The 27,517-nt window shown below is 36.9% G+C and overlaps 1 protein-coding gene across 3 annotated transcripts in view; it reads right to left on the bottom strand.

Annotated features, from left to right (window-relative positions):
• The window catches only part of LOC131066729 (ATP-dependent DNA helicase Q-like SIM), a 287,762-nt gene that overhangs the window by 80,001 nt on the left and 180,244 nt on the right, over positions 1-27,517 (bottom strand). For all 3 annotated transcript variants that reach the window (XR_009358846.1, XM_058001560.2, XM_058001562.2), the window contains one exon: positions 4,095-4,211. Coding sequence is in view for 2 of the 3 variants with exons in the window: in XM_058001560.2 (XP_057857543.2) it covers positions 4,095-4,211 (117 nt within the window). In the remaining variant the exon portion in view is untranslated. The remainder of the gene's footprint in view (positions 1-4,094; positions 4,212-27,517) is intronic.

Raw genomic sequence — 27,517 nt, 5'->3', positions numbered from 1 at the left:
ACACAATTGTCCTGGACTGTGGATTGTAATGACGGGCACACTCGATCATCAACTCGTGGCACTGAATAGCTGGAGGAAAACCGGCCGCCTTGATAATGCCACTCTCTATTATTCTCCGGGCGACAGGTGATGGCTTGCCGATGTAAGGGACCTCTCGGAACTTCTTCGTGCTAAAGTTCCCCAAGCTTGTATCTCCAATGTTGCTCCACTTGGACACGATCTTGGTCTCCACCTCTTCAGTCTTCTGATCTTCTTTCATGAGAGCCGAGCGACTGGTGGATGCTCCCGCCTTTGGGGTCGCCATACCTACACAACATTTCATTATAAGAAATAGATTTTGCAATAAATAACGTAGATAAGAGAGATAGATTTTAGGAAACCTCATGATAAGTCCCTAGAGTTATCATTTCCTAAAATACAACGATTGAGCTAAGAGATTTTCAAGGATCAAAATTTGAAATATGACGATGAATGAATAAAACAATAACAATAAAATCGCCATACCTCGATAGAGAGAGCTAACTCTAGAATGCAAAAACAAAATTTGCCTAGGCAAAATTGAGGTATAAATAATCTTCAATATGATCCCCTCAAGATTGACTTCGCCACCTCTGGATAGAATGTGATCTTCACTTATCGCCTTGGACGTGGTCTCAAATGGATCTTCAAATTCGCACAAATAAATCTCCAAGTCTTTAACAAATTCGCCTTAGGCGTGATCTTCAAATTCGCACCACCTTTGGTTTGGAATCGCACCACCTTTGATAGCTAAGCGCGCCACCCTTGGATGAATGAAACTCGCACCACCTTCGCACTATCCTTAAACACACTTAACACTTTCCTTTGTCTTCCTTGATTCGCATGTAGAGAGGTAAAAATGATTATGTGAAAACGAACATTTCACTCCCCTTATAAATAGCGCTCATACCCTTTCACCCCTTAGGCCGACTTGACAAATAAAACCATTTTTTAAATGATTTGCAATAAAATAACAAGGCCGACTTGCCTAATTGGGCGCTTCAAATCGATTTTTATATTAATTAAATAATTAATTATTAATGCCTTGCGCTTTTTTTTAAATGAGAATTTCGATTTTTAATAAAGGCAAAAAATAATTAATAAAAGATAACGCCATATTAAATACTAAATAAAAATGGATTTTCAATTTTTTAATCGATTTAGCATTTAAGGAAATTTAAATTTGTTTGTTTGGCGCCAAAATTGGAAAACAAAGGGACGTACCTCATCGCTCTGGTCCCTTGGAGGGGGACAGGAGCGATTCACCATTTTGTCTTGACTTTTGCATTTCTTACGTCCAACTCCTTCATCTCCACGTTAAAAATCGATCACCTTGATGGTCCTTCGAATTTGATCGCCTTGTGTGCGTATATGGGTGTCCTTTAAGTGCACATCGCCCTGGTCCTTGTCCAAAGGACAGGAGCGATCCTCTTGTTTTTATGTCTATCTTCGATTTTTTATTGTGGGCGAATAGCATCCTTTGTTCGTGTCTTTTGCGCTTATTCCATTTGCTCGCATGAAGTTTTGAGTGTATTAAAGGGATCATCGCCCTTGTCCCTTGGAGAGGGACAGGAGCGATCCATGTCCTTTCCTTGACCTTGTCAACTTCGCACTTCGATCTTCATTGTAATGCCCTTCAAACGTCGTCCTTCACCTTACCTAACCTTGCTTCGCTTTGATCTTTGAAGGAACGTGTGTGCTTTTGATGATATCGCCCTGGTCCTTGTCCAAAGGACAGGAGCGATGTGAGGCTTTTACATTATTTGGCAAGGTTTGGACGTTCAACACTTTTGCAAATTATCTTCAAACGATGCCTTGGACCATATGCTATCTTAAGACGTCTTGACTTAGCTTGATCTTGAAGCAAAACAAGGAATCCAAAGCAAATCGCCCTGGTCCCTTGGAGAGGGACAGGAGCGATATAATCTCCATGCTCAAAATAATGATCATTTCACGTTCAAAACTCTCGTTTACCATCCTTTTACCATACCATGGACCCTCTAAAACATTGCAATGTCTTGTCCTTACGTAAATTTCGCATGAAATGGCCAATGCATCTAACATCGCCTTGGTCCCTTCCTAAGGGACAGGAGCGATCTATGTTATAGGGTGTCAATTTCTTCATTTTAACGTCCTTTGAGTGTTTGCGCATGATGAAGACGCCTTGAAATGTCCCTCGCCACCTTGTCTTGACCTGTGTCGACCTTGAACTTCGGAGGAACGACCTTGAACTTGAGAGGGACGTATCTTCACCATTGTATCGCCCTGGTCCCTTGGAGAGGGACAGGAGCGATCCTTCCTTTGTGGCCTTCATCTTACTTTGCCAGGTTCCAAGTTTATATTCAACGGATTCGTCCCTCTTCACCCCATTTGTCCATGCCTTGACATTGTTTGGAATTTTGCAAAAAGAGGTAATTATATCAAAAATTGCTCTGGTCCCTTCCTGAGGGACAGGAGCGAACTAGGCATTTAGCACTGTTATGGGCGTCCCAAAAATCTTCAATTTATATTCAATGCGTTCATCTCATGTTCTCCTTCGTTTTTGAACGTAAACTTGCCTTGACCCTTGTCTGGATTTTGCAAAATGGAGGAAATCGCTCTGGTCCCTTCCTGAGGGACGAGAGCTACAAGGTACCTCGCCCTGGTCCCTTGGAGAGGGACAGGAGCGATTTAGTCAATATAGGTCATTTTCCTTCATTTTTTGCATCTCAAATTATATTCATTTGGCAAAGTATCTTCCTTCGGACGTCCTCCAATTGCTGAGTCATCAAAATCTTGCATGGACATGGCGAAATTTGAATTGTAGCTCCGGTCCTTCACTGAGGGACAGGAGCGATTTTCTTCCTGGAGGCCTTTCTGTGCTCATGAAAATCTTCAATTTATATTCAATGGAAAGACCTTGTCGTTCTCCATCACTTCAAACGTAAACTTCGTCTGGACTCTGCAAGGACAATGAGATATTTGAAATTGAGCTCCCGTCCTTCACTGAGGGACAGGAGCGATTTTGCTCCTACAGGCCAAAATAACAAGATTTTTCACATTTTAACACTTCACGAGGCGAAAACAAATCAATTCCAATGCCCAGGATCAAACTTCAAAAAAGTCAAAATTTGGTCAAAATATTCAATCAGACAAAAATTCACATTGACGGTCATCATTTAAACAAGTTTAAGCTCTGCATGAACATTCCAATTGAAAATTAGACCATTTTGGCGAAATCATTGCATTCAAAAATTTGCTTCTAGAAAAGAAAGCTCAAAAGCTCTCAAAAATGACTGGATTTTGGCTTGAAAAGGCAAGATTTAAAACCCTAAGGCTTAGCCCTAAATCCAGACAACTAACGGACTAACAAAACCCCAAAAACGAAAGCGAATACGAACAAAAAAACAAGCAAAAAGAGGGGGTCCCCATTTGCGATGGGGCGATGTGTGAAATGGTCACAACATGTTGCAAGGAGCTTTCCTTACAATTTGAAAAACAATTCTATTGTATGTGTTCCTATTTGTATTCTCACAAGAATGTAATTAAAACACGAACATATTGTTGGTGTATTTTATATTGAATTGAATGAGAAAGTACTCTACCTCTAAATTCTTTGAGCTTTTGATAATTGTAAGTGACGTTGGCCATTGAAGGAACTGGTCTAGAAGGTTTGAGGATCAATATGCATTCATTACTAGTAAGACTTTAAAGAAGCAAACACTCCACAATTCAATCCTCATCATGGCATAGCCCAAATAGTTTGAAAACATTACACTAAATGGTAACCGTTAGAAAGATTTCTAGCCTTCATGTTTCAGGTAGAGAAAAGTACTTAAAGTAAATTCAGTTGTGCTAAGTTCCTCCACTTGAGAAGGAAAATACAAAGATTCTAGACAATTCAATATTAAAAAATCAAATTAAAATCTACTTTAAAAAAACTCTATAACTGAAAACAAATACATCAAACATTGCAACTATTTGGTCTTGAATTCACCTCTCTAAAAAAAGTCACAGCTTTAGATATCATGCTACTTGCAAGAATTTTACAACAAAAGACAATATGGTAGCAGTATTTGGGTTTTTCAAATTTTCACCTGTTCTATCACCCTTTCAATGACCTCCTTGAAGGAAACCATTTCTGAGCATCTTCCAAAATGATGATCTCCAGTTCTTTTATTATTAAGGTCTGATTGTCCATAATTTACATTGCTCTGCAATTTGTTGGTAATAGCACAATACGGAAGGTATATATATTAAGACGATATATAAATGAAATTGTACATCAAAATTCTTTCCAATATATAAAGAAATTGTACAGTAAAATTCTTTCTGATATATAAAGAAAAATGATTTTAGAAACACCCATTTTCCAGACATTGTTGATTGAGTTTGATTAGCCAATTGATGTATATTCTGTAATAATAATCTGTATATTCTTAGAAATGATCTATTTGTGAATGAAATATTTAGCCTTCCATCAGAATATCACAATAACTCAAAAAAATTGTAGAAAACTCCAGATTTGAATCATAGATTAATCTATTTGAATAGTCAGAAATAACCAAATTGGGATAGACTGCTAATAATGTTGTTAACAACTTATGCTATTAATGACATTTCTCATTGTGAATGAAAAAATCTCAGTGCTGCTGTAATGTTCTCAGATAAAAGACAACGTTTATGCAAACTGAAGATACAGGACATGGTTCTTACTCAGTGAGTCCAGTGAGCAATGGATCAGTGTCATGTCCCCTCCTGGATCGTTATACATATACGGAGAGAAAGAGAGGGAGTCCCTAAATGAATTTATATAATAATTACCAACAAAGGAATATTTGAAAGTTATTTCTTTATTAAATATTATTGTTATAACTAATAATATTCCTTAAAGGATAAGGATGGGAAAAAAGAATACGTACAAAGTAATCATATGCATTTTCTCCAACAAACAAGGATAGCATTTGGACTAACTGACATTAACAATTGACTGGACATTACATCGCTAGTAGTCCTCAATTTTGTGAAGTCTCTAAAAGAGACAAAATGGCGAATGTAATTAAAAGACAAAGTATTAAGATAATGCAATATATTAAGATATTAGGGAAGTAAAATGATATAAGACAATTGAAATATATTAATATATTATGAAATTAAAACATTAAATAATATTAATATATTATTTACACGGAATAAATTATTATATTTTTTGTTGGGCAAATTACGTGGATATATTAATTAGGCAATGTTATATTATGGAAATAAAATAATGTAAAACAATTAGCAAAATGAGGGAATTAAAACATTAAATAATATTAATATATTTACATAGAATAAATTATTGGGAAAATTATATTAAATGAGCAATAAAATACAAGCACAGAGAGATGGGTGATTAAGGGAAGGTCACGTGGACCCCCCCCTCTCTCCCCTCCCCCATGGGAAGTGGTGGGACGGAAGTCGCAGCCTAGGCTGCGATCCGTCACACCCCTTCCCATGGAAGGGGCCCCGTGGAGGGTCACGCCTATCCCTCTCCACAGGTATAAACCATACTACAACAGATGAAATAAAAAAGGAGGAGAAAGGAGGGTCTTCTATAGGAGGGAAGGTAAGTAATAAATGGTTGCTGATATTAAATAATCATATTAGTTAATGGGCGGACAGCAGTTAATATGTAACATCATTACTACTAGTTAATGGGTAATACTCAAAGGGTAATGTGTAACGTTAATTAGTAAGGGGTGTTAATTGAGGTCTAGTGCATATAAATATATGTATTAATTAATTCACTGGTCATTAAATATAGGTAAGGGATTTGGTATAATTAATGGTCTTTGCATTAATATATTAAAAATAAGAATAGTATGTATAATGGTTTTTGGTCATTAATAGGAATAGTATGTATTAATGAATATAAAGATATAAAGATAGGCAATGGATTAGTATATATATTAATAGGAATAATTAATATATATACATTAACAAATACAAACGCATAAAGATAGATAGTGACATTATATATATATATGTTAATACATAGAGGAATAGTTAATATATATATATATATAGGAATGAAGAACTTGCTGTAAGCATACATAATGAATGATTCGTAATTAGTAAAGAATGCTAGGAAAAATACATATCAGGATAATAGGAATGTATGTTAAGGAATACATATGAGTAATGGTTAATGAACATTTTATGAATATAGGTAATGAATACAAGACTATGTACATGTGGATTATGAAATAGGAAATAGTAAATGAAAATGCAAAGGAATGTATTATGAATGAAATCACAGGAGGGAGGCTATAGGGAGCAAACTCTCTTAGTCTAAGGGGGGATTATGATAATCCCTAGGACAGTATATACTGAATATCTATATGCATATATATATGGCTTGGTTGATTAAGTTCAACCAAGAAGAGAAGGATCTAGTCAATCCCCTTTGAGGACTTGGATGATGGAGGCATCGTCCAAGACAAGGAAAGGCAAGGGTCTTCCTTGGTTGGCTTGGGTGTAAGAGGTTATACCCAAAACAGGACTCAAGGGTCGGACCGATCCCCTCTGAGAACTTGGATGATGAAGGCATCACCCAAGGCAAGGAAAGGCAAGGGTCTTCCTTGGAGGGCTTGGGTGTCAGAGGTTACACCCAAGACAGGATTCAAATTCATCTTCGATTTCCTGGAGGGCTTGGGACCAAGGGGTTCGAAGAAGGTGAACTTCACGGCCGCCTAAGGACATACTTTGTATGGCATTCGTATCCTTTTTATTAGATAAAAATTATGATTATGTTAATTGAGCATTGAAGTTAGATTGCAATTTAGATTACTTATATATGTATATATATGTAGTTATGTTCTAACAATTTGTTTTGCAAGATAATGATCTCTAACTAGTAGGGACATTACAATCAGGCGGGCCTAAATGAAATATACCAGCTCAGACTACCCTGCCCAGAGTCAAATGACAGACAAGCCAGTCATACTCATTGGATTTCCTCAAATTGCAAGTCCTTATAGAGGGACTCACCTATCAAAAAGTACCATTTTTTCTTCAAAAGCATCATTTCAACCAAAGAAAAAAAAAGACTAACAGCTAATACCTAACACCAAAACACTTCAATCTAATGTGTAATGAACCTATTGATGTATTTTTTAGGACACTTCGAATACAGAATGAAATACCAAGTATTATATCCTCTCTTGAACAAAGAAACCTCATATGCTAAAGAATATGATCAAATGAGACAAATCCAAGACTTACAATGAGAGCAATCGGCTTTAATGCTTTGGATAGACTCAATGTTGTATGATATGATATTGCTGGAATCACAAAGGAACTTACATTCTAAATCACAATTGGAACGTGGAAAATAAAATTAAACTCACTTAAATAAATAAAGGACAAAAGGAAAGGGTTAAGAGATCTAATCTAATCCTAATAACAATGATGATAATGGATGATGCTCTGATAGACAAATTCCTTCAAATCAAGCCTTGCTTCGTCATGATGACAACAACTACACAAAACTGATGCAATCTTCTAAGGAAATGGAAGATTTTCACATTGCCAATACATCATCCAAATACCCAATGTTGGTGCAGCTTAAACAAATATCCACAATCGAGTTTAGCAAAATAATGAGGTTTAGGCTAACTTTACATTGTAGCTTACAATCAGCAAACCACAAAAAGTATGAACCAAGTGATTCATCACATATCATTGCATTTCTCCATTAAGATCAATGAACTTCAACTAAATTTGAGAAGTAACAAGAAACCACGCAAATTGTAGAAATAACACAAAGATCAACCATAACTTCAATGATAAGTATTTATTTCAACAAGTCTTGTCAACAATCTCTAGCTTCCTCCTCCTACTCTACTGCTAACTACCTATTGCTTCCGCTACTAATTATTTACCTTTACAAATGAGAGAATGGAGCCATATATAGAGGACTCATTACAATTCAAAGGCTCCGATTGATTCAAGATCAATGATCGAGATTACATGATAAAACCCTAATTAGGGTTAGTTACAACTAACTCCATTCAACTAATGAAATAATTACAATGAATGGGACACATGTCCATCTTTGAATATGCACCAATACAAATTGAGGTTAGGTATGTTAAACGAACTTCAATGCAATGCCATGTGTCACTTGCTCCATCCTTGAATGAGTCGAGTTCAATGAACTTGGACATTGATGTGGCACATCCTAACTAGTTTGATAATGATTGGATGCCACCACGACATGCGTCATGTAAATCATCACAAAGTGTCTGCGGTTGAGTAATATCTCTTGATACTCAACATTTCCAGTTTGCTCAATGTGATGAAGGTAATGGGAGATATTCCTAGATTGTATAATCTTAAATCATAGATGCACCACTCGCCGGAAACTCGACGAGTTGCAAAAAACTTGCGAGATTTTTCGGCATGTGAGTTTTTACACCATTTACTCGCGAGTTTGACTCGCCAAGTTTTTGGCAAAAAACTCGTTGAAAACTGCAAGTTTTTGCCAAAAACTTGGTGAGTCCGTATTAAAAACTCTTCCGCACTACACTACATGCTGAAAACGTCAAAAAAAGTGTTCATTTCATCATTTTGGGTTTTCTAATTTGCTGCTAAGGGGGGAAACACCCTCCCAAGCATTTGCAATCTGATTTCCATCGATTCTTGTCGATAATAAGCAGATTTGAAATGGATTTGAGGTGGTTTTTAAAGCAAAATCAGATTTCTAGGTAGGTTTTCTGATTTTTTTTCATATGTTTTTTTAAAACCTTTTATTTATTTTTTGTTACATCTAGATGAATAAAAATTCATTCTTAAGTAGTCAAAAATGATTTAGTCATTGGAACAAGATTTAACACCATTTTTGTTGATTTTTTCACTGTTTTTTGAAGAATCTCTAGTTTTACAAAAAAAATCAAACCCTAATATTTTTTATTTATTTTTAACTTTCAATGATGTCTAAAATTATTTAAACTAATTTAGATAGTTTGCTAAAAAATTTAACTAAAATATTAACTTTGTCTTTTCACTTTGTATGTGTAGGTTAATGGTTAACCATTAATTTATAATGGCAAATATAGGTGGTTTAACTTCAACTTCAGCTTCAGAGTATAACTAGCCATTGGAACCATGCCCATCTGGATATGTAGGCACTCGTCCTAAAGGTGCTAGAGATAGGACTTGGAGGTATCCCTGTGAAGGACCAAAACCTGGGTTGGTGAGATGTATCACATGTGAAAGAATATTTCATGGAGGCATAAATCACTTCAAATACCACCTTGTAGGCATTGAGAAGCATGATGTTAGGGTATGTCTTGGGGCCACAGAAGAAATAAAAAGAGACATTAATGCCATACTTGCAGCTGGGGAAGAGAAAAAGTTGCAAAGGGAGAGGGCAAAACTAGCCATGAGAGTAGCTATAGCTGAATCTCAAGGTGCTTCAATTGACATTAAAGAAGAAGAAGAAGCACTTTAGGGCATAGTGGGCTCTTGTCGTGGCTCACATATCTACAAACCCAACACCACCTCGGCCACCACTTATGCTTCTTCTAGTAGAGCACCTGCTGCATCACCATCAGGGACACAGTCTATAGGTAATTATTTTGTGCCCAAGAACACACCTGGAGCACAACCATCATTAGAGGCAACTGGATGGAATAGGGACGCACATGAGAAAACATACACTGCAAGTGTTGATTTTTGGTACTTCAACAACATCCCATTCAATGTGGCATACAATCCTTATTGGCTTAATTTGGTTACTGCATTGACAGTTTCAGGAAAAGGATACAAGGCCCCTTCTCGCAAGGACATGAGTGGGAGATTAGTAAATAGTCCACTTGATTTCATTTTTAAATGTTTTTCTTGTTTATTAAATCAAAATTGTTTACTAAGAACTAATTTCACTTTGTTCTTGTAGGTTGCTCACAAATGTTGTGGATAGAGCAAAAGAAGTGGTGGGCCAAAGAAAAGAATGGAGAAAATATGGCTGCACTATTCTTTCTGATGGGTGGACAGATGGCAGAAATTGCACAATAATTAATTTTTTGGTTGCTTGCAAGAACAATGTGGTGTTCTTGAAATCGGTGGATGCCTCCAACAAGGTGGAAAATGCTGAAACTTTGGCTCTAATATTGGAGCAAATTGTCATAGAGGCAGGAGTTTAGAATGTGGTACATATAATCACGGATAATGCAGCAGCATATGTGGCAACAAGTAAAATCCTCCAAGATAGGCACCCCACTCTTTTTTGGACACCTTGTGTAGCACGTCCTTGACCTTCTTTTGGAGGACATAGGAAAACTTGATTGGGTGACTCCAGTTGTGGAAGATGCAAGGAGGATCACAAAATATATTTACAATCACCCTTGGGTTATTCATTTGATGAGACAGCACACGCAAGGGAAAGATTTGGTAAGAGCAGGTGTCACAAGGTTTGCAATGATTTTCTTGACGTTGCAAAGCATTCTTGGTGCATTGACTTCTTTGAAACAAAATTTTGTGAGTCAAGCATGGCTAGACTCACCTTATTCAAGGAAGCCTGAAGGAGAGGGTGTTGCATGCAAGTCTTCAACAACTTATTTGCACAAAGAGTTGTAGAGATTGTGAAGGTAACTTTAAAACTTGAATATTTAATTATTCTTGATTCAAATCTCTCATTATTAATTTGTAACTTCAATAATTAATATTTTTGTAATTTGTATTTTTCAATTTTAGGTTTTGGAGCCCTTGGTTAGAGTTCTCTGCTTTGTAGATGGGGATCAAACCCCAATAGGGTATGTTTATGAGGCCATGGATAGGGCCAAGGAGTCTATCAAAAATTACTACAAGGGGAATAAACTCAAATTTGAAGCAAGTTTAACATTTTTGTGCGGAGCCAAAGGGGTGTGCAACAATTGAATGACGGAGTTTGAAGGATATCCGATGATTTTCTAGCAATCTACACTTTCTCAATGGCAGACTTCAAGGCTGATCAACACTTTCTTCATCAGAAATTACAAAGTCATCAATCAACTCCACACAAATTTGGAGAGAATGCAACATTTCAATAATGTTTTGATGCAATATAAAAATTTCAAGGATTAACTCTAAGTTTCAAACCCAACCTTGCATTCTCAAATGAGTTTTGCCCTTAGACTAACATTTTATAATGCGAATGTGATGAAATGCAACATTTTGTTCAACAATTTAAAGCGAAAATGCAACATTTTCTAATGGAAATTTGACCCCATATAACATTTTGCCACAAAAATGCAACATTTTCAAAATTTTGACAAACTGACATTTCGACAACATTTTGCATTTTGAGAATTTCATTTACTAGACAATTTTAGTGTTCATTTTTCAACATTGTAGAGAACGACTTGTATGAAATACATGCAATTCCTAACAGAATCACAAGTAAATTTTCCACTCAAAATGTAGAAATTAACCTTGCACCTAGGACAACTTTGATGATACTGACAAGTTTTACAACATCTGACAATCTCCCACCATATTGACAGTTGTTGACAACTTTGCAAAACTAACAAGATTTTGCAATTTCATCATCAAACAACACTATTTGACTCAATCATACCCTAAGGATGAACTTTGCACTCTTAAGACTCACTCCACCTCTAACTGACTGTTGTAATGTTTTCACACATCGCCCCATTGCAAATAGGGACCCCCACTTTTTGCTCATATGTTAGTTATTTTTCTTTATTTGCTTTGCTTGGTAGTAGTTTCTTTAGTTATTAACCTCTTGCTTGTGAGGGGATGCAATGCCTTGTTGTTAGGATGTGATCAAGTCAGGCAGTCTAGCAGTAGTTAGGTCCCCCTCTAGACTAGTTTGGAGTCTTTGCAGCTCTAAGTGCTCAAGTGATAGGTGAGAGTCAAGGAAGTCATCGAATGATGCTTCACAATGCAACCTCTAAGTTAGGTCAGAGATAAATCTTGTGTGATGAGCGGTCAATCAACCAAGTGGATATCTTTAGGCTAGAGAATAGAAGCGAGGAAAGATCAAGGAGTGATAATCAACTAAGATGAAGTGCTTGATGAAGATCAACCAAGGTGTAAGTGATGATGAAAGGGAAAGAAAACACCAATTCAACCGTATGAATAAGTCACTTTACACTTGGTGAAATCAGTGAGTTATGAGGTTGGGGGCATTTTTCCTTGACTTAAATCCCCGGAAGTAAGTAGTTTTTCCTTCCCCTCCCAAAATCCACGGCCATCTCCACATCCTTCCTTCCCCTCCCAAAATCCACGGCATAAGTCACTTTTCCTTGACCTGCCAAATCCACGGCCAAGGTAGAACTTTTCCTTGACCTGCTCAAAGCCACAGCCAAGGAGTGATTCTTCCCTGGCTCAAATCATCGGAAGTGGATATAGTTTTTCCTTGAGTTGCTAGAATCCACACCTCAAGCATGAAAGATAGCAAGATTGATCCTTGAAGTGAAGATGGGACATTGAACTCACTCAACCCTGGCTTGGAGCGAATCGAAGGATGATCAACATCATATTGAAGGTCAGGTGAATTGATCAACTAAGTGCTTGAAGTCATCCTCAAGTACTTCCCTCACTGCCTCAAAACCATGACAATCATGATATTTTTCCTTCGCTGGCAAATATCCACTGCAGTCATCAGAATTTTACCTTGCTAAAATCCACAGCAATGAGCATTTTTTCCTTAGGTTGCAAAAATCCATGATCTTAGGATGGAAGGTGAAGTTTGTCTGTCACTTGGTAGAATCCACAATCAAACTTCAAAATGTTAAAAATCTCAGACTTAAAACCCCAATCAAACCTGGAGTGAGTGAAATCACATGTGAGAGCAGAAATCAGAAAACCATTTCACCCAAATTAAGAATGCATATCAGATTAGTAAGTTTGAAAAATGTGTGAAATCAGTATATACCAGGTGAATTTCATGATATCTTGTTTGTTTTTGCAGGTGACTCGGGAAGAGAGTGAAGGAGCCGGTTGCGAGCAACATCAAGGCTAAGATGCACTTCGAGGGAAATATTTCATCAAGGCTCTCTCCACAGCAATTCAGCAAGAGAGAATGTATCTCAAAATCAGGCCACAAGAAGACTCAACACCAGCCTGAAAGTGGATATGAAGAAGACAACAAGGTGAAGGTGGATTACATTTATCCATCAACGAAGAAAGATTTGACCGTCATCAAGGCATTCAAGAATGTCAACATATACAAGAGGTGGTTGCAAGAATCAAGTTATACAAAGAGGATCAGGGATTCATGATGAGGAGGAAGTTGGACAATCTTGAATTTCCACAGGAAATACAAGAATTGTTGCTAGTACAACAAGAGGGTAATCCAAGACGAAGGCTTCAAGTGAAGGGATTCAAGATCAAGGATAGGTGAAAGTGATCAAATCAGATAAGATGATGCAATTTGGGAATATCTCCCACCATCATCTCATTCATCACAGGCTTGGAAATGTTGTGTATCAAGAGATATTGCCCGAATCACCAACTCTTCTTTGCAATGATCTACAAGAGGAGCAAGTAGGTGAGGTGGTGCTTAGTCATCACCAACCCAATCACATCATTCTAAGTCAAGGCATCCAGATTCAATGCACTTGACTCATCCAACGAGGAGGATAACTACTACATGTGGAGGCACAAAGTTCAATGTACCTAACCTCATCATTTATTGGTCAAAATTCAATGTTGGACATGTGTACTACATTTTATCATTGGTCAAGCTTTAAATGTTATGTAATGGGTGTAGAAAACCCTAATTAGGGTTTCTGTCTTTCAATTTTGGCCATTCATGTCGATTTGGTCCTGGCCATTCAATTGTATTGAGAGCACTATATACATGTTGCCAAGCATGTATATAAACATACCTTTTCATTAAATTTATGATGAATGGTGGTGTTTCTTTTGCATATTGTATGGTTTCATGTTGTATCCTTGTTTACCATTACAATTGATAAATTATAAACAAGAAATAATAATGCACATGACAATGCATACCAGACAGAGCAGTAAAATATATCTTTATTCGCACATGCAAGTATTACATAGAAGAAGACCAGAGATGGTCGGCCAAGGATTACAATAGATCTGACTATACTGTACTGCCTTCCTTGGCAATACAAAACATATTTAAAGAACCCAATGGTTGCCGAGAGGTACACAACCATCAACCAACTGACACATAACTAACTGAGAGTGACAACACACTTAATACAATTAATTAATGCATTGTCAGGTAACCAAAATTATCAAACATAACAACAAGCATTTTATGCCAACTACAATCCTCATGTTAGATGAAGTTCATCGATTGTGATAGAGTAATGTGCGGGTGTTGATAATTCCTTGGTTCATACTATTTGTGGTTGGATGATTTTCAATTACATTGCATACTTAGCCTAAACCTTAAAATGTGCCAAGTTCAATTGTGGATATGCTTATTCAAGTTGCGCCAGTGTATTGGGTATTTGGATGAACGTTCACGATATGAGAACCTTCCATTTACCTTGGAAGATTGCATCAATTTTGTGTAGTTTATGGCAACATGGCAAAGCAAAGCTCGATTTAAGGAACGTGTCTATCCAAGCATGATCTAGTGCTATCATTGATCTTAGGAGTAGATTAGATTTTTGTAAACCCTCAATCCCTTTAGTCCTTTTCTCAAATCAAGTAAATTTCCACGTTCTAGCAAGATTCAAGCATTCATGAAACGTAAGTCCCCCTTGTGATTCCAACAATATCACATCAAACCATTGAGTTATCCACAAGCCAAGACCTAACAATAGAAGCCTTGGAGTCACCTCATATGATCACGTAGCATAGCATTCAAGAGGATTTTGTTCAAGTGAGGATAAAATACTTGGTATTTTATTCTGTGTATGAAATGCATAAACAACACATCAACAAGTTGTCATTTTAGGGTTTAATAATGAAGTCTAAAGCATAATAGAGTTATTAATGTTGTAGTGTATATATTAATTTAATCTAGGGTTTTTAAGGTTCTAGTCAAATATTTAAGATAGAAATTTAACAAGCTAAAGTATATTGCATTTGTATTTGTGAGGGATATTATACTGGTATAATAATTGGTTAACATGCCACCTTGTGAATCATGGGATTCTTAAAATCTCTAATATATGGCGGAACATGCTCTTCAAGAGCTATAACAAGCTCTTCAAGAGCTATAACAAGCGAAGGATAGTAATTGGTTCTACTAAACACTCCTATGATCCACCTTCCTACAATTAGAAAAGCGTGTTCCTATAGTAGGGATTCAAACTTCAATGAAGAAAGATTTCATGGCTAGTTATAAAAAAGTATAAAACAATCCCAATAGAGATACAAAAAGAAAACATGATTTAGTGAACAAGTAAGAAAACCCCAATTTTAGCTAAAACATCATAGGATGAGAGAAAGTCAAAGAGGGATGAAGAGGAGATCATTGAGCATGGCAAAGAGACAATTTCCTTGTAGAATGAAGAGCATTCAAACTTGGATCCACAACCAAGACCAAAATGTAAATTATTTCCTAAGGCACCCTATTGCAGCAAACCAAAGAGAATCCCACACAAAAAGGAATATGAAGACACCATAAATGAATTTAGGAGAAAGCAACTCTATTTTTCTTGCAAGAAGTCAAGGGCTCCAGGTCATAAGTGCCCTGGTAAGGAGCAAATGCACTACCCTAAGGTAGTGTTGGATAAGTAGTCAAACTCAGATGATCCTAAAGTAATCCTAAATGTCAAGGACTATGTACCAAATTAGGAAGATAAAGAAGAATGAATAGAAATTGAAGCTTAGCTAGCTACAAAGAATACATACAACCATTATATGAAATAGAAACACTCAGAGCCCCTTGTTAGCCCCCATTCCTCTCCTCGGATGGAGGAGGATTTTAATGTGGTTACCTTGGACTAGCCACCTGCTCACAACCCTCCCCCCCTCCCCCCCGATTGCAATCTCTATGAGGAGTTATGTGATTAAGTCAACGAGTTGTGCAAAGCCTACGATTTCCAAAATGAGATGCTGACACAACTACACACGAACAAGATAAAGATCAACAAACTGGAAACCTTAACCTTGGCCAAGGTTGTTGAATGACATAGTAAGTCGATTAACGAGGAGATTTGGGACTTTATGATTTCCAAAATGAGATCCTGACACAGCTACACACGAACAAGATAAAGATCAACAAATTGGAAACCTTAACCTTGGCCAAGGTTATTGAATCGCATAGTAAGTTGATTAACGAGGAGATTTGGGACTTTATGAAAATCTTAGCAGCACAAGTTTGCAGATCCTCATGTTCCTAGCACAAAGCACATAGCCTTGCGTGTAATATCCCCACTTTCCCAGTGATCACTCAGGAGCATAGATTTGCCTGTTAGCCATCTCCACAACCAAGTTCAAAAGTTAGGAGATGATTGACTAACCAAGGGGATTTGTACTTAGTCATTTTCTTGGCCTTGGTGAGCTTATATTATGTAAACTTGACAATATTTCATTATAAAGTTACTTTTTCTAAAATTAGTCATATTTTATAAAGTAACTTTATAAAAGGGATTAATTAAAATGTCACTGATAAAATATGAAGTTTACCCCTTTATGCACACCTACCTAGGCAAATTATAATAAAATAAAGTGGGCCACATTAATGATGAAATAAGACCCTCAAACTTGTACGCCGAAGTTGAGGAGAATATTCTTTTGGAATTTGGCATTTGGAAAACCTAAAAGTGGTGCCTACGTTGGAGATGGATAAAAAATCTTGAAGGCTTTCATTTTGACATTCACGACTATTATTTTCTAGCTTCTATTTGGGAATTGAGCTTTGCAAATGCATACTACCAGCAGATCAGCCTTGGGAAACGAAAACTTCTTAAAGGTGGATGAGTTTGGACGCAACCCCAACTAGATGAAATCTTGTTTTGTTTGTGCTTCAAATTCAGACTTGTAGCAGCATTATCAGATTGGTGACGATGAATTGATCAGGAATTAGAGGCCATTGAAGGCTGCCACATCCATTACCAGCACCCATGTGGCTTCCTAGGGCAGGCCATACACCTTGGAGGCACTTGGGGTGTCAAATAAATAAATCAGCAGCAATTAGGGTTTGAAATTGGTTGGAAATTCATTGTTAGCAGTAGCAATCAGCAAATAAATCATTTATTCAAGCTTATTACAGCATAAGTGGATGATATGAGCAAATCAGTGAGGAAACTTGGCTGAATTCAGTGATCTTGTCTGGGAGCCTGAAGGAATCAGCAGTAGGTTTTTCTAGTCTTGCAATAATTGTTTTTGATAATTATAGTTAGTGCAAATAAACCTCATTGAAGGCATTGGTCTACCTTGGATGCCATTATATTGCAATTTATCAATAAAACACCTCATTCCAGGCTTGGCATGGGACCCCTGGTATGCTATTTGTCCTTCTCTTGGGAATAATTCTTTCAAAATTGCAATTGTAGTATGCTGTAATAAAATCAGAAATTTTGATTTCCTCATCAGTCAATTACTTCATAATAGAAAAGGTCCAAAAGTGTCATTGATGTGTTATATTTCCTTTGCAATCATTATATTACCATTTGGCATTAAAAAACTCAATAATTCAAATCAAAACCAAACAATTCCCTTCACTGGTCAAAGAAAAATCAGACAAGGAAACAAACCAAAATCAAAAAATTCTACTCAGGTTTCAGCTCAGTTGGGAAAGGGATCTTACATTGGGCATGCAAGTTAAGTGATTGATATTTATATCCATTGGGAAACAAAAGAGATTTGTCTACAGATTAGGAGAAAGGGGCTCTATTTTTCTTACAAGGAGTCATGGACTCCTAGTCATAAGTGCCCTAGTAGGGAGCAAATGCACTACACTAAGGTAGTGTTGGATAAGTAGATAAGGAAGATAAAGAAGACAGTATGGAAATTGAAGTTCAGCTAGTATATGAAGCTGAAACTGATGAGAAATCCACAATACCAAAATCCTAGTAGCACAAGTTTGCAGATCCTAATATTGCTAGCACAAAGCACGCAGCCTTGGGATCACAAGTTGGAGTGATTGATATTTTTCTCCACCGGGAACCAAAAAAGTTTTGTCACTTCACCTCATCAAAGAAGAAAAAGGTATGCACCCCAATCATTCCTATGAGAGTAATTTAAAATTTAAGAAGACAATCATGACATGAATTCACCTTATGCTACGTCCTTCCAACAATTTGTCAATATGGGAAGTATTCTAAGCATGTAGAAAAGATTAAAAATATTATTGTAGCAAAACACATAGATCCTTGTGATGAAATAAAAGAATTAGCTATGGGAGTGGAATTAGGGTATTTAGGGCATTACCATGATTCATCTTTAGTAGAAAATGCAAGCATCTGCAGTCATATTGGTTGTTAGTAATGACAATCAAGAATATGTATTCATTGCCAAAGATCTACGATAAGTATGTAATAGGAAAACTCATGGCAGCCGATGAGTTCAAATAGACCAATTTGCTTTGTTCTTCTTTAACACCTTATCCAATTAAAGAGAATACACATGTGACCACTAATATAGGGTGCCCAAATGGCAGCATGGAGGAAAGCAAAATGCAAGAATTTTTGGAGCCAAGGACTTAAAACTCGCCAATCCTCTCCATCCTCAACCAATCTTGGAGGACGAAAATTGCAATATTGTGCCTTGTCATGCACCATATCCCTATTCAAATGAAGAAATCATGGAGCATGAATCAAAGAAGGAAGAACAATTAGAATTGCAAGAGAGTGACAAGAAATAGATCATCAAAGGATCTAATGCAAGAAATATCTTTTTGCCTTCTGATAGTAACGACAATCACTCTGAAAAGTTCTATGAAATCAAATTGAAAAATTCAGATAGTGGAATAAGTCACATAAAGGTTGAAGTTTTTGATGAGTTTAATATCACCGTGCTTAACAGGGTTATCATACCATGCTGTTGGTCAGCCACTCAATGTAAAGCATCTGGTGAATTCCATATTGAGAAAATTAATATAGTTATGTCTGTTCAATGGCTGCATTCCATTAGTAACCTTCTACAAAGTCAACTTAGCGTGGTGCTCCAAATAGTTTGAGGACCCTCCAAGGACTCTCCAAAACTCTCCAAACTCCTGAGTCCTATCTCTAGTCGAGTCCACTTGCCATTGACTCCCAAGGCGAGTCCGGAAGAGTTCCGGGGAGTACTCATCCGAGTTCCCCCCAGGACTCTTCAAATCATAAACTCGGACTCCCAAGTTTTGGGCATGGACTCTTGGGTCCACTTGGGTGCCGCTAGGGAGGTAAAAAATCATTAAAAAGTGACTTTTCCTTCACTTTTTTTTGGTCCAATCTTGACCAAAACAGGGTGAACACCAAAATAGGAGAGGAGAGGAGAAGAGGAGCATTTGAGATCCAAAAAGACAATGTTGAAGAAACAATTCATCATCATTTTTATATTGTAGCACCTTTTAATTTTATGCTTGACAAATTGAGTTACATTAGAAGGGAGAAAAGGAAGTTGTAGATTGTATTTGGTTGTTTTTCTCATTTTGACATATCATCATATGAAAATATTTATAAATTTATGATGCTGTTATACATTTGAAAGTTTGAAACTATGAATATGAATTATGAAATTTCAAATATCAAGTGTTTGAAGATCATATGAAATGTGTAATGTTTGAATTATGACAAATTGATAGTCAAATTAGACTTTCATGTTCTCTAAATGAATTAATTTCTTTTTTTTATGGTAAAACTACTGTTTTCTTTTTTGCCGAGACCTAGCCAAGTTTTTTGTTGAGACTCTGCTGAGTCTCGAGTCCGAGTCCTATTTTAGGCTACCAATTCTGCACCGAGTCAGCATTTTCTACCCCACAAACAATCTAATCCACACCAATTTTCAAAGAGTACAGCTTGTGGCATCATGGTAAGAATACGTGGACTGCAAGGAAAATTTTATGACAGAAACAACAATCCAAGGGAGACAAGCATACTTTTAAGCACGCCATGGTCCCCTTCCAAGGATAAGGAGGTAATGCTTTATGACATCCTTCATCTAAAGGAAGTTTTTGACATAGTACAAAGGCATTTCAAGAATAGCAATGAGTTTGAAGGAAGAATTTAGATTCATTCTCACAAGAATACAAACTAAGCAGAAGAGAAAGGAGTGATGCTCAATTTTTGCCACCATGTTGTGCAAAGAACAAGACAAAGATTGTTATCCACATAGTGTGCAACTTTGAAGATGCTATTATAATCATTCCCGTGTAGAACATTATATAAATTGCAGCCGCACAAGTATTGCGAGTTATGGGATAGAGTAAAGGATGCCATCCAAACTTAAGGAAAAACAGTTATGAACCCATCCACCCTGTTTAGGAAGAGATGATCCCTACACGAAGATCTCAATGAGGATATTAAATGAATATTAGAGTAGCGTAGCATAAGCACGGTGAAGTAACTCCCAAAGTAAATATTTGTGCAAGGAATCACAAACAAAAATGTGTAGATAAACACATGTGGCAGCATTAGGTCTTGTGGGAGTTTGTGGATATTTTCATTCATCATCAAGTCAAAAGGAGACATACTGAGAATCACCAACTTTCACAATTTGGGTCAAGTCAAAGGTGGAGAAATGTGGGATACGAATCTATCACAAATTAATGGTTCATTAGAGGAACCTGCCTATGGAGAACGCTTCTTGGGAAGAATTAGGAAATACTGATGTTTACAGAGAATTTCAGACAAGAGGAGATGGAGACAAGAACTTAAAATTGCCTAAGGGCAAGCGAATCTGAGTGGGATGGATTTGTCATGTCTCCCTTTTTCATAATCTATGTTATGCTAACAAATGGCCATTTCCTATAACCAAAATTGGCCTTGATCTAAATTTGTGTCCTTTCACCAAAATTCCCCTTGATCCAAATTTGTGTACAAGTTCTTCCCCTTATCTCCCATGCATTTTTTAAAGATTCCCAAAAATTTTATGTTTTATCATCTACCAAACATTAGAATAAGATACCCAAAGGTATTCTATCCTCTCCTAAAAAATCCCTGCTGATTCCAAGGTCTATATGTGCAAACAAGCAACTTTAGTGGGATGGCTACTTGGGTAGTGTATGCTGAACATCTCAAGGGGGACTTACGTTTATGAATGTCTTTCAAGATTCTGGACTTAAATGGATTTATCAATTTTAGGTTCCTTCTCTTTTTTGGATTTTCTGAGGTTTAAGCCTTCAAAAAAAAAGGGAAAAAGAAGATAGGGTTAAGAAAGCTGATCTAAACCTACGAATTCTGGAGATGGTATTAACTGGGTGTTCTCGGGGAACCACACTTTGCTTCACCACACTGAGGACAACTACACAAAGCAGGTGTAATCTTCAACGAGTTGTGCTTATGATCGAAATGTTGGCATACACAGGGGATAGGCTCAGACTAACTTTGCACAATGAAATGGAAATCATCCATTCACCAAAAGTATGAGTAGAGATACATTGTTAATTTATACTTATCAAATCCTTCATTCAATTCTAACAACTTTGAAAGCAAATCTAAATTAACTTTTAACTAATGTGTCGAGGAAATCGAAACCATGCTAATCACTCAAATAACCGAGATTACAAAGCCTTAAGAGAAAGCGCACATGCAATGTATTATTTGAAAAAATGACCTTCACGCAACAAGAGGCATGGCTAATTTTCTAAGTTAATGTAAGTTGTTGAAATTGTGGAGTTTCCCTCTTTGGCACTCTTTCAATTTATGTTTTCTTCTATACTTTTGTCTGACTTTCAGACTTTCCCATTCATGCATACCTTATAACCATCCCCCTCTATTCTCTTTTCCTATCGGGCTATCAAACTTTTCCATCCCCAGTCAAATCCCACTTATTCACAAGCCTTTGTCAAAGAATCGAACTGCCTCTCACCAAGATACCTTCCTTCCAAACCCCAACCCTAAATGGTGGTATAAGTCACAGGTATCCTCGACACTCCAACCATTTCTCACTACTCATCTCACTCACCTCCTTGCATGACCACACAACCATTAATGCGTACTAGAAGGATTTCAATGAGCACAAAAATATCATTTAATAATGAGGATGTGGGATGTGTACACCTAATTGTGCAATCAAAAAGGGCAACTTTGGTTGACATTGATGAGGTAGATAGGGATCCAAACCCTAAGGGACCCCTCGCCATTATTGTTGAGGACAATTATTGCTTGTAGGGGACATTTCTCCATGTCGCCCATGCACAAATCTATACATGTAAGGATTATTTCAAGCATGATTCAAAGGGAAGTGATGCTCGATTGGTACAAGCAACCCCTACCACACCAATCTTAGGATGGAGGCCATTGTCATATTATTTGCATTCTTTTTGGGTGTATAATAGACCAAAAGGAAAGACGAGGGATTATTATGAAAAACCCACAAACAAATCCCAACTAGAAATCACAATGAGCACTTCTTGTTGAAGCATCTGAATTTGAGGACAAAAACCCATGGGTCTATGGAGATCAAAGGATTAAACACTTGCAGATCTCACGTCGAAAGATGGAAACCCTTCACCTGAAGATTGTCTCACCTAGAGGTTGAACTCAAGCTTTAATGGTGGTATCTCTTCATGGCACCAAGCTGATTTGATTTGCAAGTAGCCTTGAGAGTAAGCCATTGTATTTTCGGTTGTGCAACCAATATTTAGATTATTAGGGCATACTATTATACTTTCTATTGTGGTTGTAATAGTTGCATTTTTTGAAAGGGTTTTGTTGTGACATATTCACACATCACCCCATTGCAAATGGGGACCCCATTTTTTTTTTTTTTTGCTTTCTAGGATAGTTGTCTTAGCTTAGTTGTTGGTTGTTCTCAAGTCTTTGATATTAACCTTTTGCATGTAGTTTCTCAAAAGCTGGTCAAGTCTCTCTCTTTGAGATGAAGTGAGGTTCAACATTTCCTCGGCCCTCCAAAGCCTTCGACCTACTTCTCCCAGCACTGTCAGTGGGTGCCCAAACCCGATCACACTCATTTCCACCTCTCCATCATTCATCCCTCTCCACCTCACCTTCCTAACATTTCATCCATTAACCTCTCCTTCCATCTCATCCTCTACCTACCTTTCTATACTCCATCTACCCTTCCTTCCTTCCACCCATCCACTATCTTATTCCCTTACCTTTCCATTTCTCCTATCATATCCTAAAACTTCATTCACTATCCCTATATACCCCATCCTATCCTCCCTACCCATCTACCTATCCTCATCTACTACCTTTATTCCCCTAAAGTCACCTATCCTAACCCACATCTCATAGCCTTTACCTCCCTTATTTCCCTAAGCTTACCTCTACCTCACACCCATTAACCTACCCATTAACTACCCACACTAACCTACCCCTACCCCTATCCTATCCTAACCCATCTTCCTTCCCCTAGCCTACACCCCCCTTTACCCTTCCATAACCCCCTTTTTACCTCCCACTCCACTTTACTCCCCAACATCTCCTAACTCCTCCCACATCCTAAACCTCCTTACCATGTGGGTATTTTGGTTATAATGAAATGGTTTTACCATTGATGTCAACACCTATTAACACTTATCAACTCTGGTACTTTGGAGAATTGGCAATGTTCACCAGCAAGCAAGTGACTTATGCACAATCACCGGTATCTGATACACCGGCAGGATATATGGTTCACCGACACTTGGAATGACATGGAAAACACTTGGTTAAGTCGATTTGTCTTGTAGATTTGTTCATTGGTATATTTGTATTTGCATATTTGTTGTTACCGGCAAATAGGTCCAGAATAAGCACCAGCGGGCTTATCTTATCCAGATCAACATGGCGCACTTTGGAGATGATTTATCAATGTTGTAAATGCATTAAGTTGACATGTTGAATCGGATATTGCATCGGTTATTGATTTACTTATAATTAATTTTACTGTAATATCTTTTAGAGCCGACCTACTAAAATTGGTCTTAGGTTATGGTATATATGTAAGATCTTATTTGTAAGATCGGTATGTGATTGGGAAAAAAGAATTGTAAGAAGGTATATGTGAGAATAAGCAGAGCTATACACGCAGACATCATTTTAAGGTGAAGCAAGGTTTTTGTAAAGGCATATCAGAACTACACCGGTACTAAATCAAGCATATGAAGATGCTATTTTGAGCAATACATCAATATTGGATTTAACCATCCAATTGTAGTCAGTGTGACTCCTATTTGTGATTGAGCAGTGAGCTCTAGGCGCTTGGCCTTTATGCATGTGCAAACCCCATTTGTATACACATACTATCTACAGTAGTATCATCTGATTGTGGGTAAGGTTTCCCACCGTGGTTTTTCGCCTTACAGGGTTTCCACATACAAATATTGGTGTTATGTGTTGTGGATGTTATTGTCTTTCTGTTTCATGCATTAATCTTTACCGGTATTGCAATTAACTAATAAACTGTCTACCGGCATAAAGTTTGGTTTACAGGTATTAAGCATTAAGGTTGGTTAAGTTGTTTTTGGTTTGAATTTATTTGACAACTGATTGCCCCCCCCTCTCAGTTGTCTTTGAGACCTAACAATTGGTATCAGAGCTTAGTTCTCTTTTTGCAGAAGTTTAACAGCTTGAGGAGATCCAATGTCTACTAACTATTTCAGAAAGGACGGTCCTAAACTTGATGAAACCAACTATGGCATATGGAAGATCAAAATGGAGACACATCTAAATGGCATTGGAAAGGACATCTGGAATGTTACAAAGAATGGCTATATTGCTCCTACTCAAAGTCAGCCTAATCCACCTACCTTAGGAAAAGATGAAGAAAATGATTGCAAAGCAAGAGAAGCACTTTTGAACGCATTATTAGATCAGCAAATCATGGGATTATCAAATAGGTCTACTACTAAAACTATTTGGGATCATTTGGAAACATTGAATGAAGGAGATTCCACAATCAAAATTGCAAAACTTGAAAGCTTCCGGGTCAGGTATGAAAATCTGAAAATGGAAGAAGATGAAAGGATTTTTGCTTTTATGGAAAGAATTAATGAAATTGTTTTGGGTATTAAATGTTGTGGAGGAACCTTAAGTGAAAATGAAATTGTTTCAAAAGTTTTAAGAGGATTGCCACCGGCATATAAAATGAAAGTTACTACTATAACTGAGTTAAGAACTATGCCTAATACATCAATAACTAGGGACACATTGATTGGAAAACTTTAAGCTTTTGAAATTGAGGAATTTGGTCATGTTGCTACTATAAAGATAGATTTAGCTTTTAAGATATCAACATCATCTGCACCATCATTTGACAAATCTAATTGGAAAGCCTTTTATGCAAGAGAACTTGAGGAAAGCAGGAGAGAAAATGAAGAACTTGAAGCACTATTTGCAAGGAAAATGCCTAAAGGTCCAGTTGGAAGTAAGTATGAAGGTAAAGCACCCTTTAAATGTTTTAACTGTAATAAGATTGGTCATATGGCTTCAAGATGCCCTGATAGACATGCTAGACTAAGAGAAGAAGCTAGAAGAACATACAAGCCTAACCCTGAATATCAGAGATACAGATTTAAGAAGAATAAAGATAAATCTTGTTATCTTGTTGATGAAGGAGTCACTGATGATTCTGATGAGGATCCGACAGACAATGGATGGGTTTTTGTTGCTATAACAGAAGATCAACCGGCACCTACTGTTCAACCGGTAGAGCAAGCCCTGGCAGCTAAAGTTGAAGTTAAGGATGAATGGATCATTGATTCAAGATGTTCACATCATATGACTGGTGATAAAAGTAAATTCTTGAACTTTCAGGAGTATAATGGAGGTCTGGTAAGATTTGGAGATGATAAAGCTTATTTGATCAAAGGAAAAGATACTATATCTCTTGATGGTAAGCATAATACTGACAATGTTTACTATGTAGAAGGTTTAAAGCATAATCTTTTGAGTGTTGGTCAATTAGTTAAAAAAGGATTTCAGTTACAATTCAAGAATGGAAAATGCAAAATTATGAACAAAACTGGTTTGGAAACTGCAACTGGCAATCAAACTAGAGGTAATATCTTTCATTTGAATAACAATGAAAAGACATGCTTGATTGCACATATTGATGAAAGTTGGCTATGGCATAAGAGACTCTGTCATGTAAATTTTGATTGCATGGTAAAAATCAGTACTACTAAGGCAGTTAGAGACTTACCTAAGATTGTCAAACCTCACAATCCGGTATGTAAGGAATGTCAATTTGGAAAACAAGTTAAAGCATCTTTTAAAAGTATTCCAGAAAAATCCAATAATGCTCTTGACTTAATTCACACTGATTTATGTGGTCCAGCTAGAACTAAAAGCTTACAAGGTGATAGATATTTCATGCTAATCATTGATGACTATTCTAGAATGTGTTGGGTTACTTTTCTCAGAGAAAAATCAGAAGCACTTGGGAAGTTCAAACTATTCAAGGTAATGGTAGAAAATGAAACCGGTAAGAAAATCAAATGTCTGAGATCAGATCAAGGAGGTGAATTTACATCTAAAGAATTTAATACATTCTGTGAAGTGAATGGAATCGGAAGACAGTTATCAGCACTCCGGACACCACAGCAGAATGGAGTTGTAGAAAGGAGAAACAAAACTATCTTGGATGCAGCTAGAAGTATGTTATCAGAAGCAAATCTACCACATGTATATTGGAGAGAGGTAGTTAGCACAGTGGTCTATACATTCAACAAAGTTCACATCAAAGGTGAAACCAGTAAGACTCATCATGAACTATGGTTTGGTATTACTCCTACTCTTAAATATTTTAGAATATTTGGAAGTAAATGCTATATTAGAAGAGATGAGTATATTGGAAAATTTCATCCTAGAAGTGATGAAGGAATATTTCTTGGTTATTCATCTAAGAGCAAGGCATATAGATGTTTTAACAAGAGATTGCAGAAAATTGTTGAGAGTACAAATGTGAGATTGATGAACAGTTTAGAGGAACCTCAAGGTATATAGACTCTGAACCGGCAACAGAGATACTGACAAATGAACCTACATTGAATCAACCAGTACAGAATGAAGATCCAGTTACACTGGTATCATCTGAAAATTCCACTGTAACTGAGGAACAGCAGCAAACAAAGACAAACTAGTATGTAAGATTGAACCACTCTAAAAATCAGATAATTGAGAACAAGTATCAAGGAGTTATGACAAGAGGAAGACTGGCAAATGAAGAGGTATATCTTATTTCTCAAATTGAACCATCATCAATTAATGAGGCATGTGAAGATAAACACTGGATTAAAGCTATGGAAGAGGAACTAGAACAAATTGAGAAGAACAACACATGGACATTAGTTCCCCGGCCTAAAGACAAAAATGTGATTGGAACAAAATGGGTATTCAGAAACAAACTTAATGAAGATGGTAAGGTAATCAGAAGTAAAGCAAGACTAGTGTGCAAGGGATATTCTCAGAAAGAAGGAATTGATTAAAATGAAACCTTTGCACCAGTA

The sequence above is a fragment of the Cryptomeria japonica genome, chromosome 9 (genome assembly GCF_030272615.1).
Source record: "Cryptomeria japonica chromosome 9, Sugi_1.0, whole genome shotgun sequence".
NCBI classification, from domain to species: Eukaryota; Viridiplantae; Streptophyta; class Pinopsida; order Cupressales; family Cupressaceae; genus Cryptomeria; species Cryptomeria japonica.
This window is presented reverse-complemented; position numbering and strand designations above follow the sequence as displayed.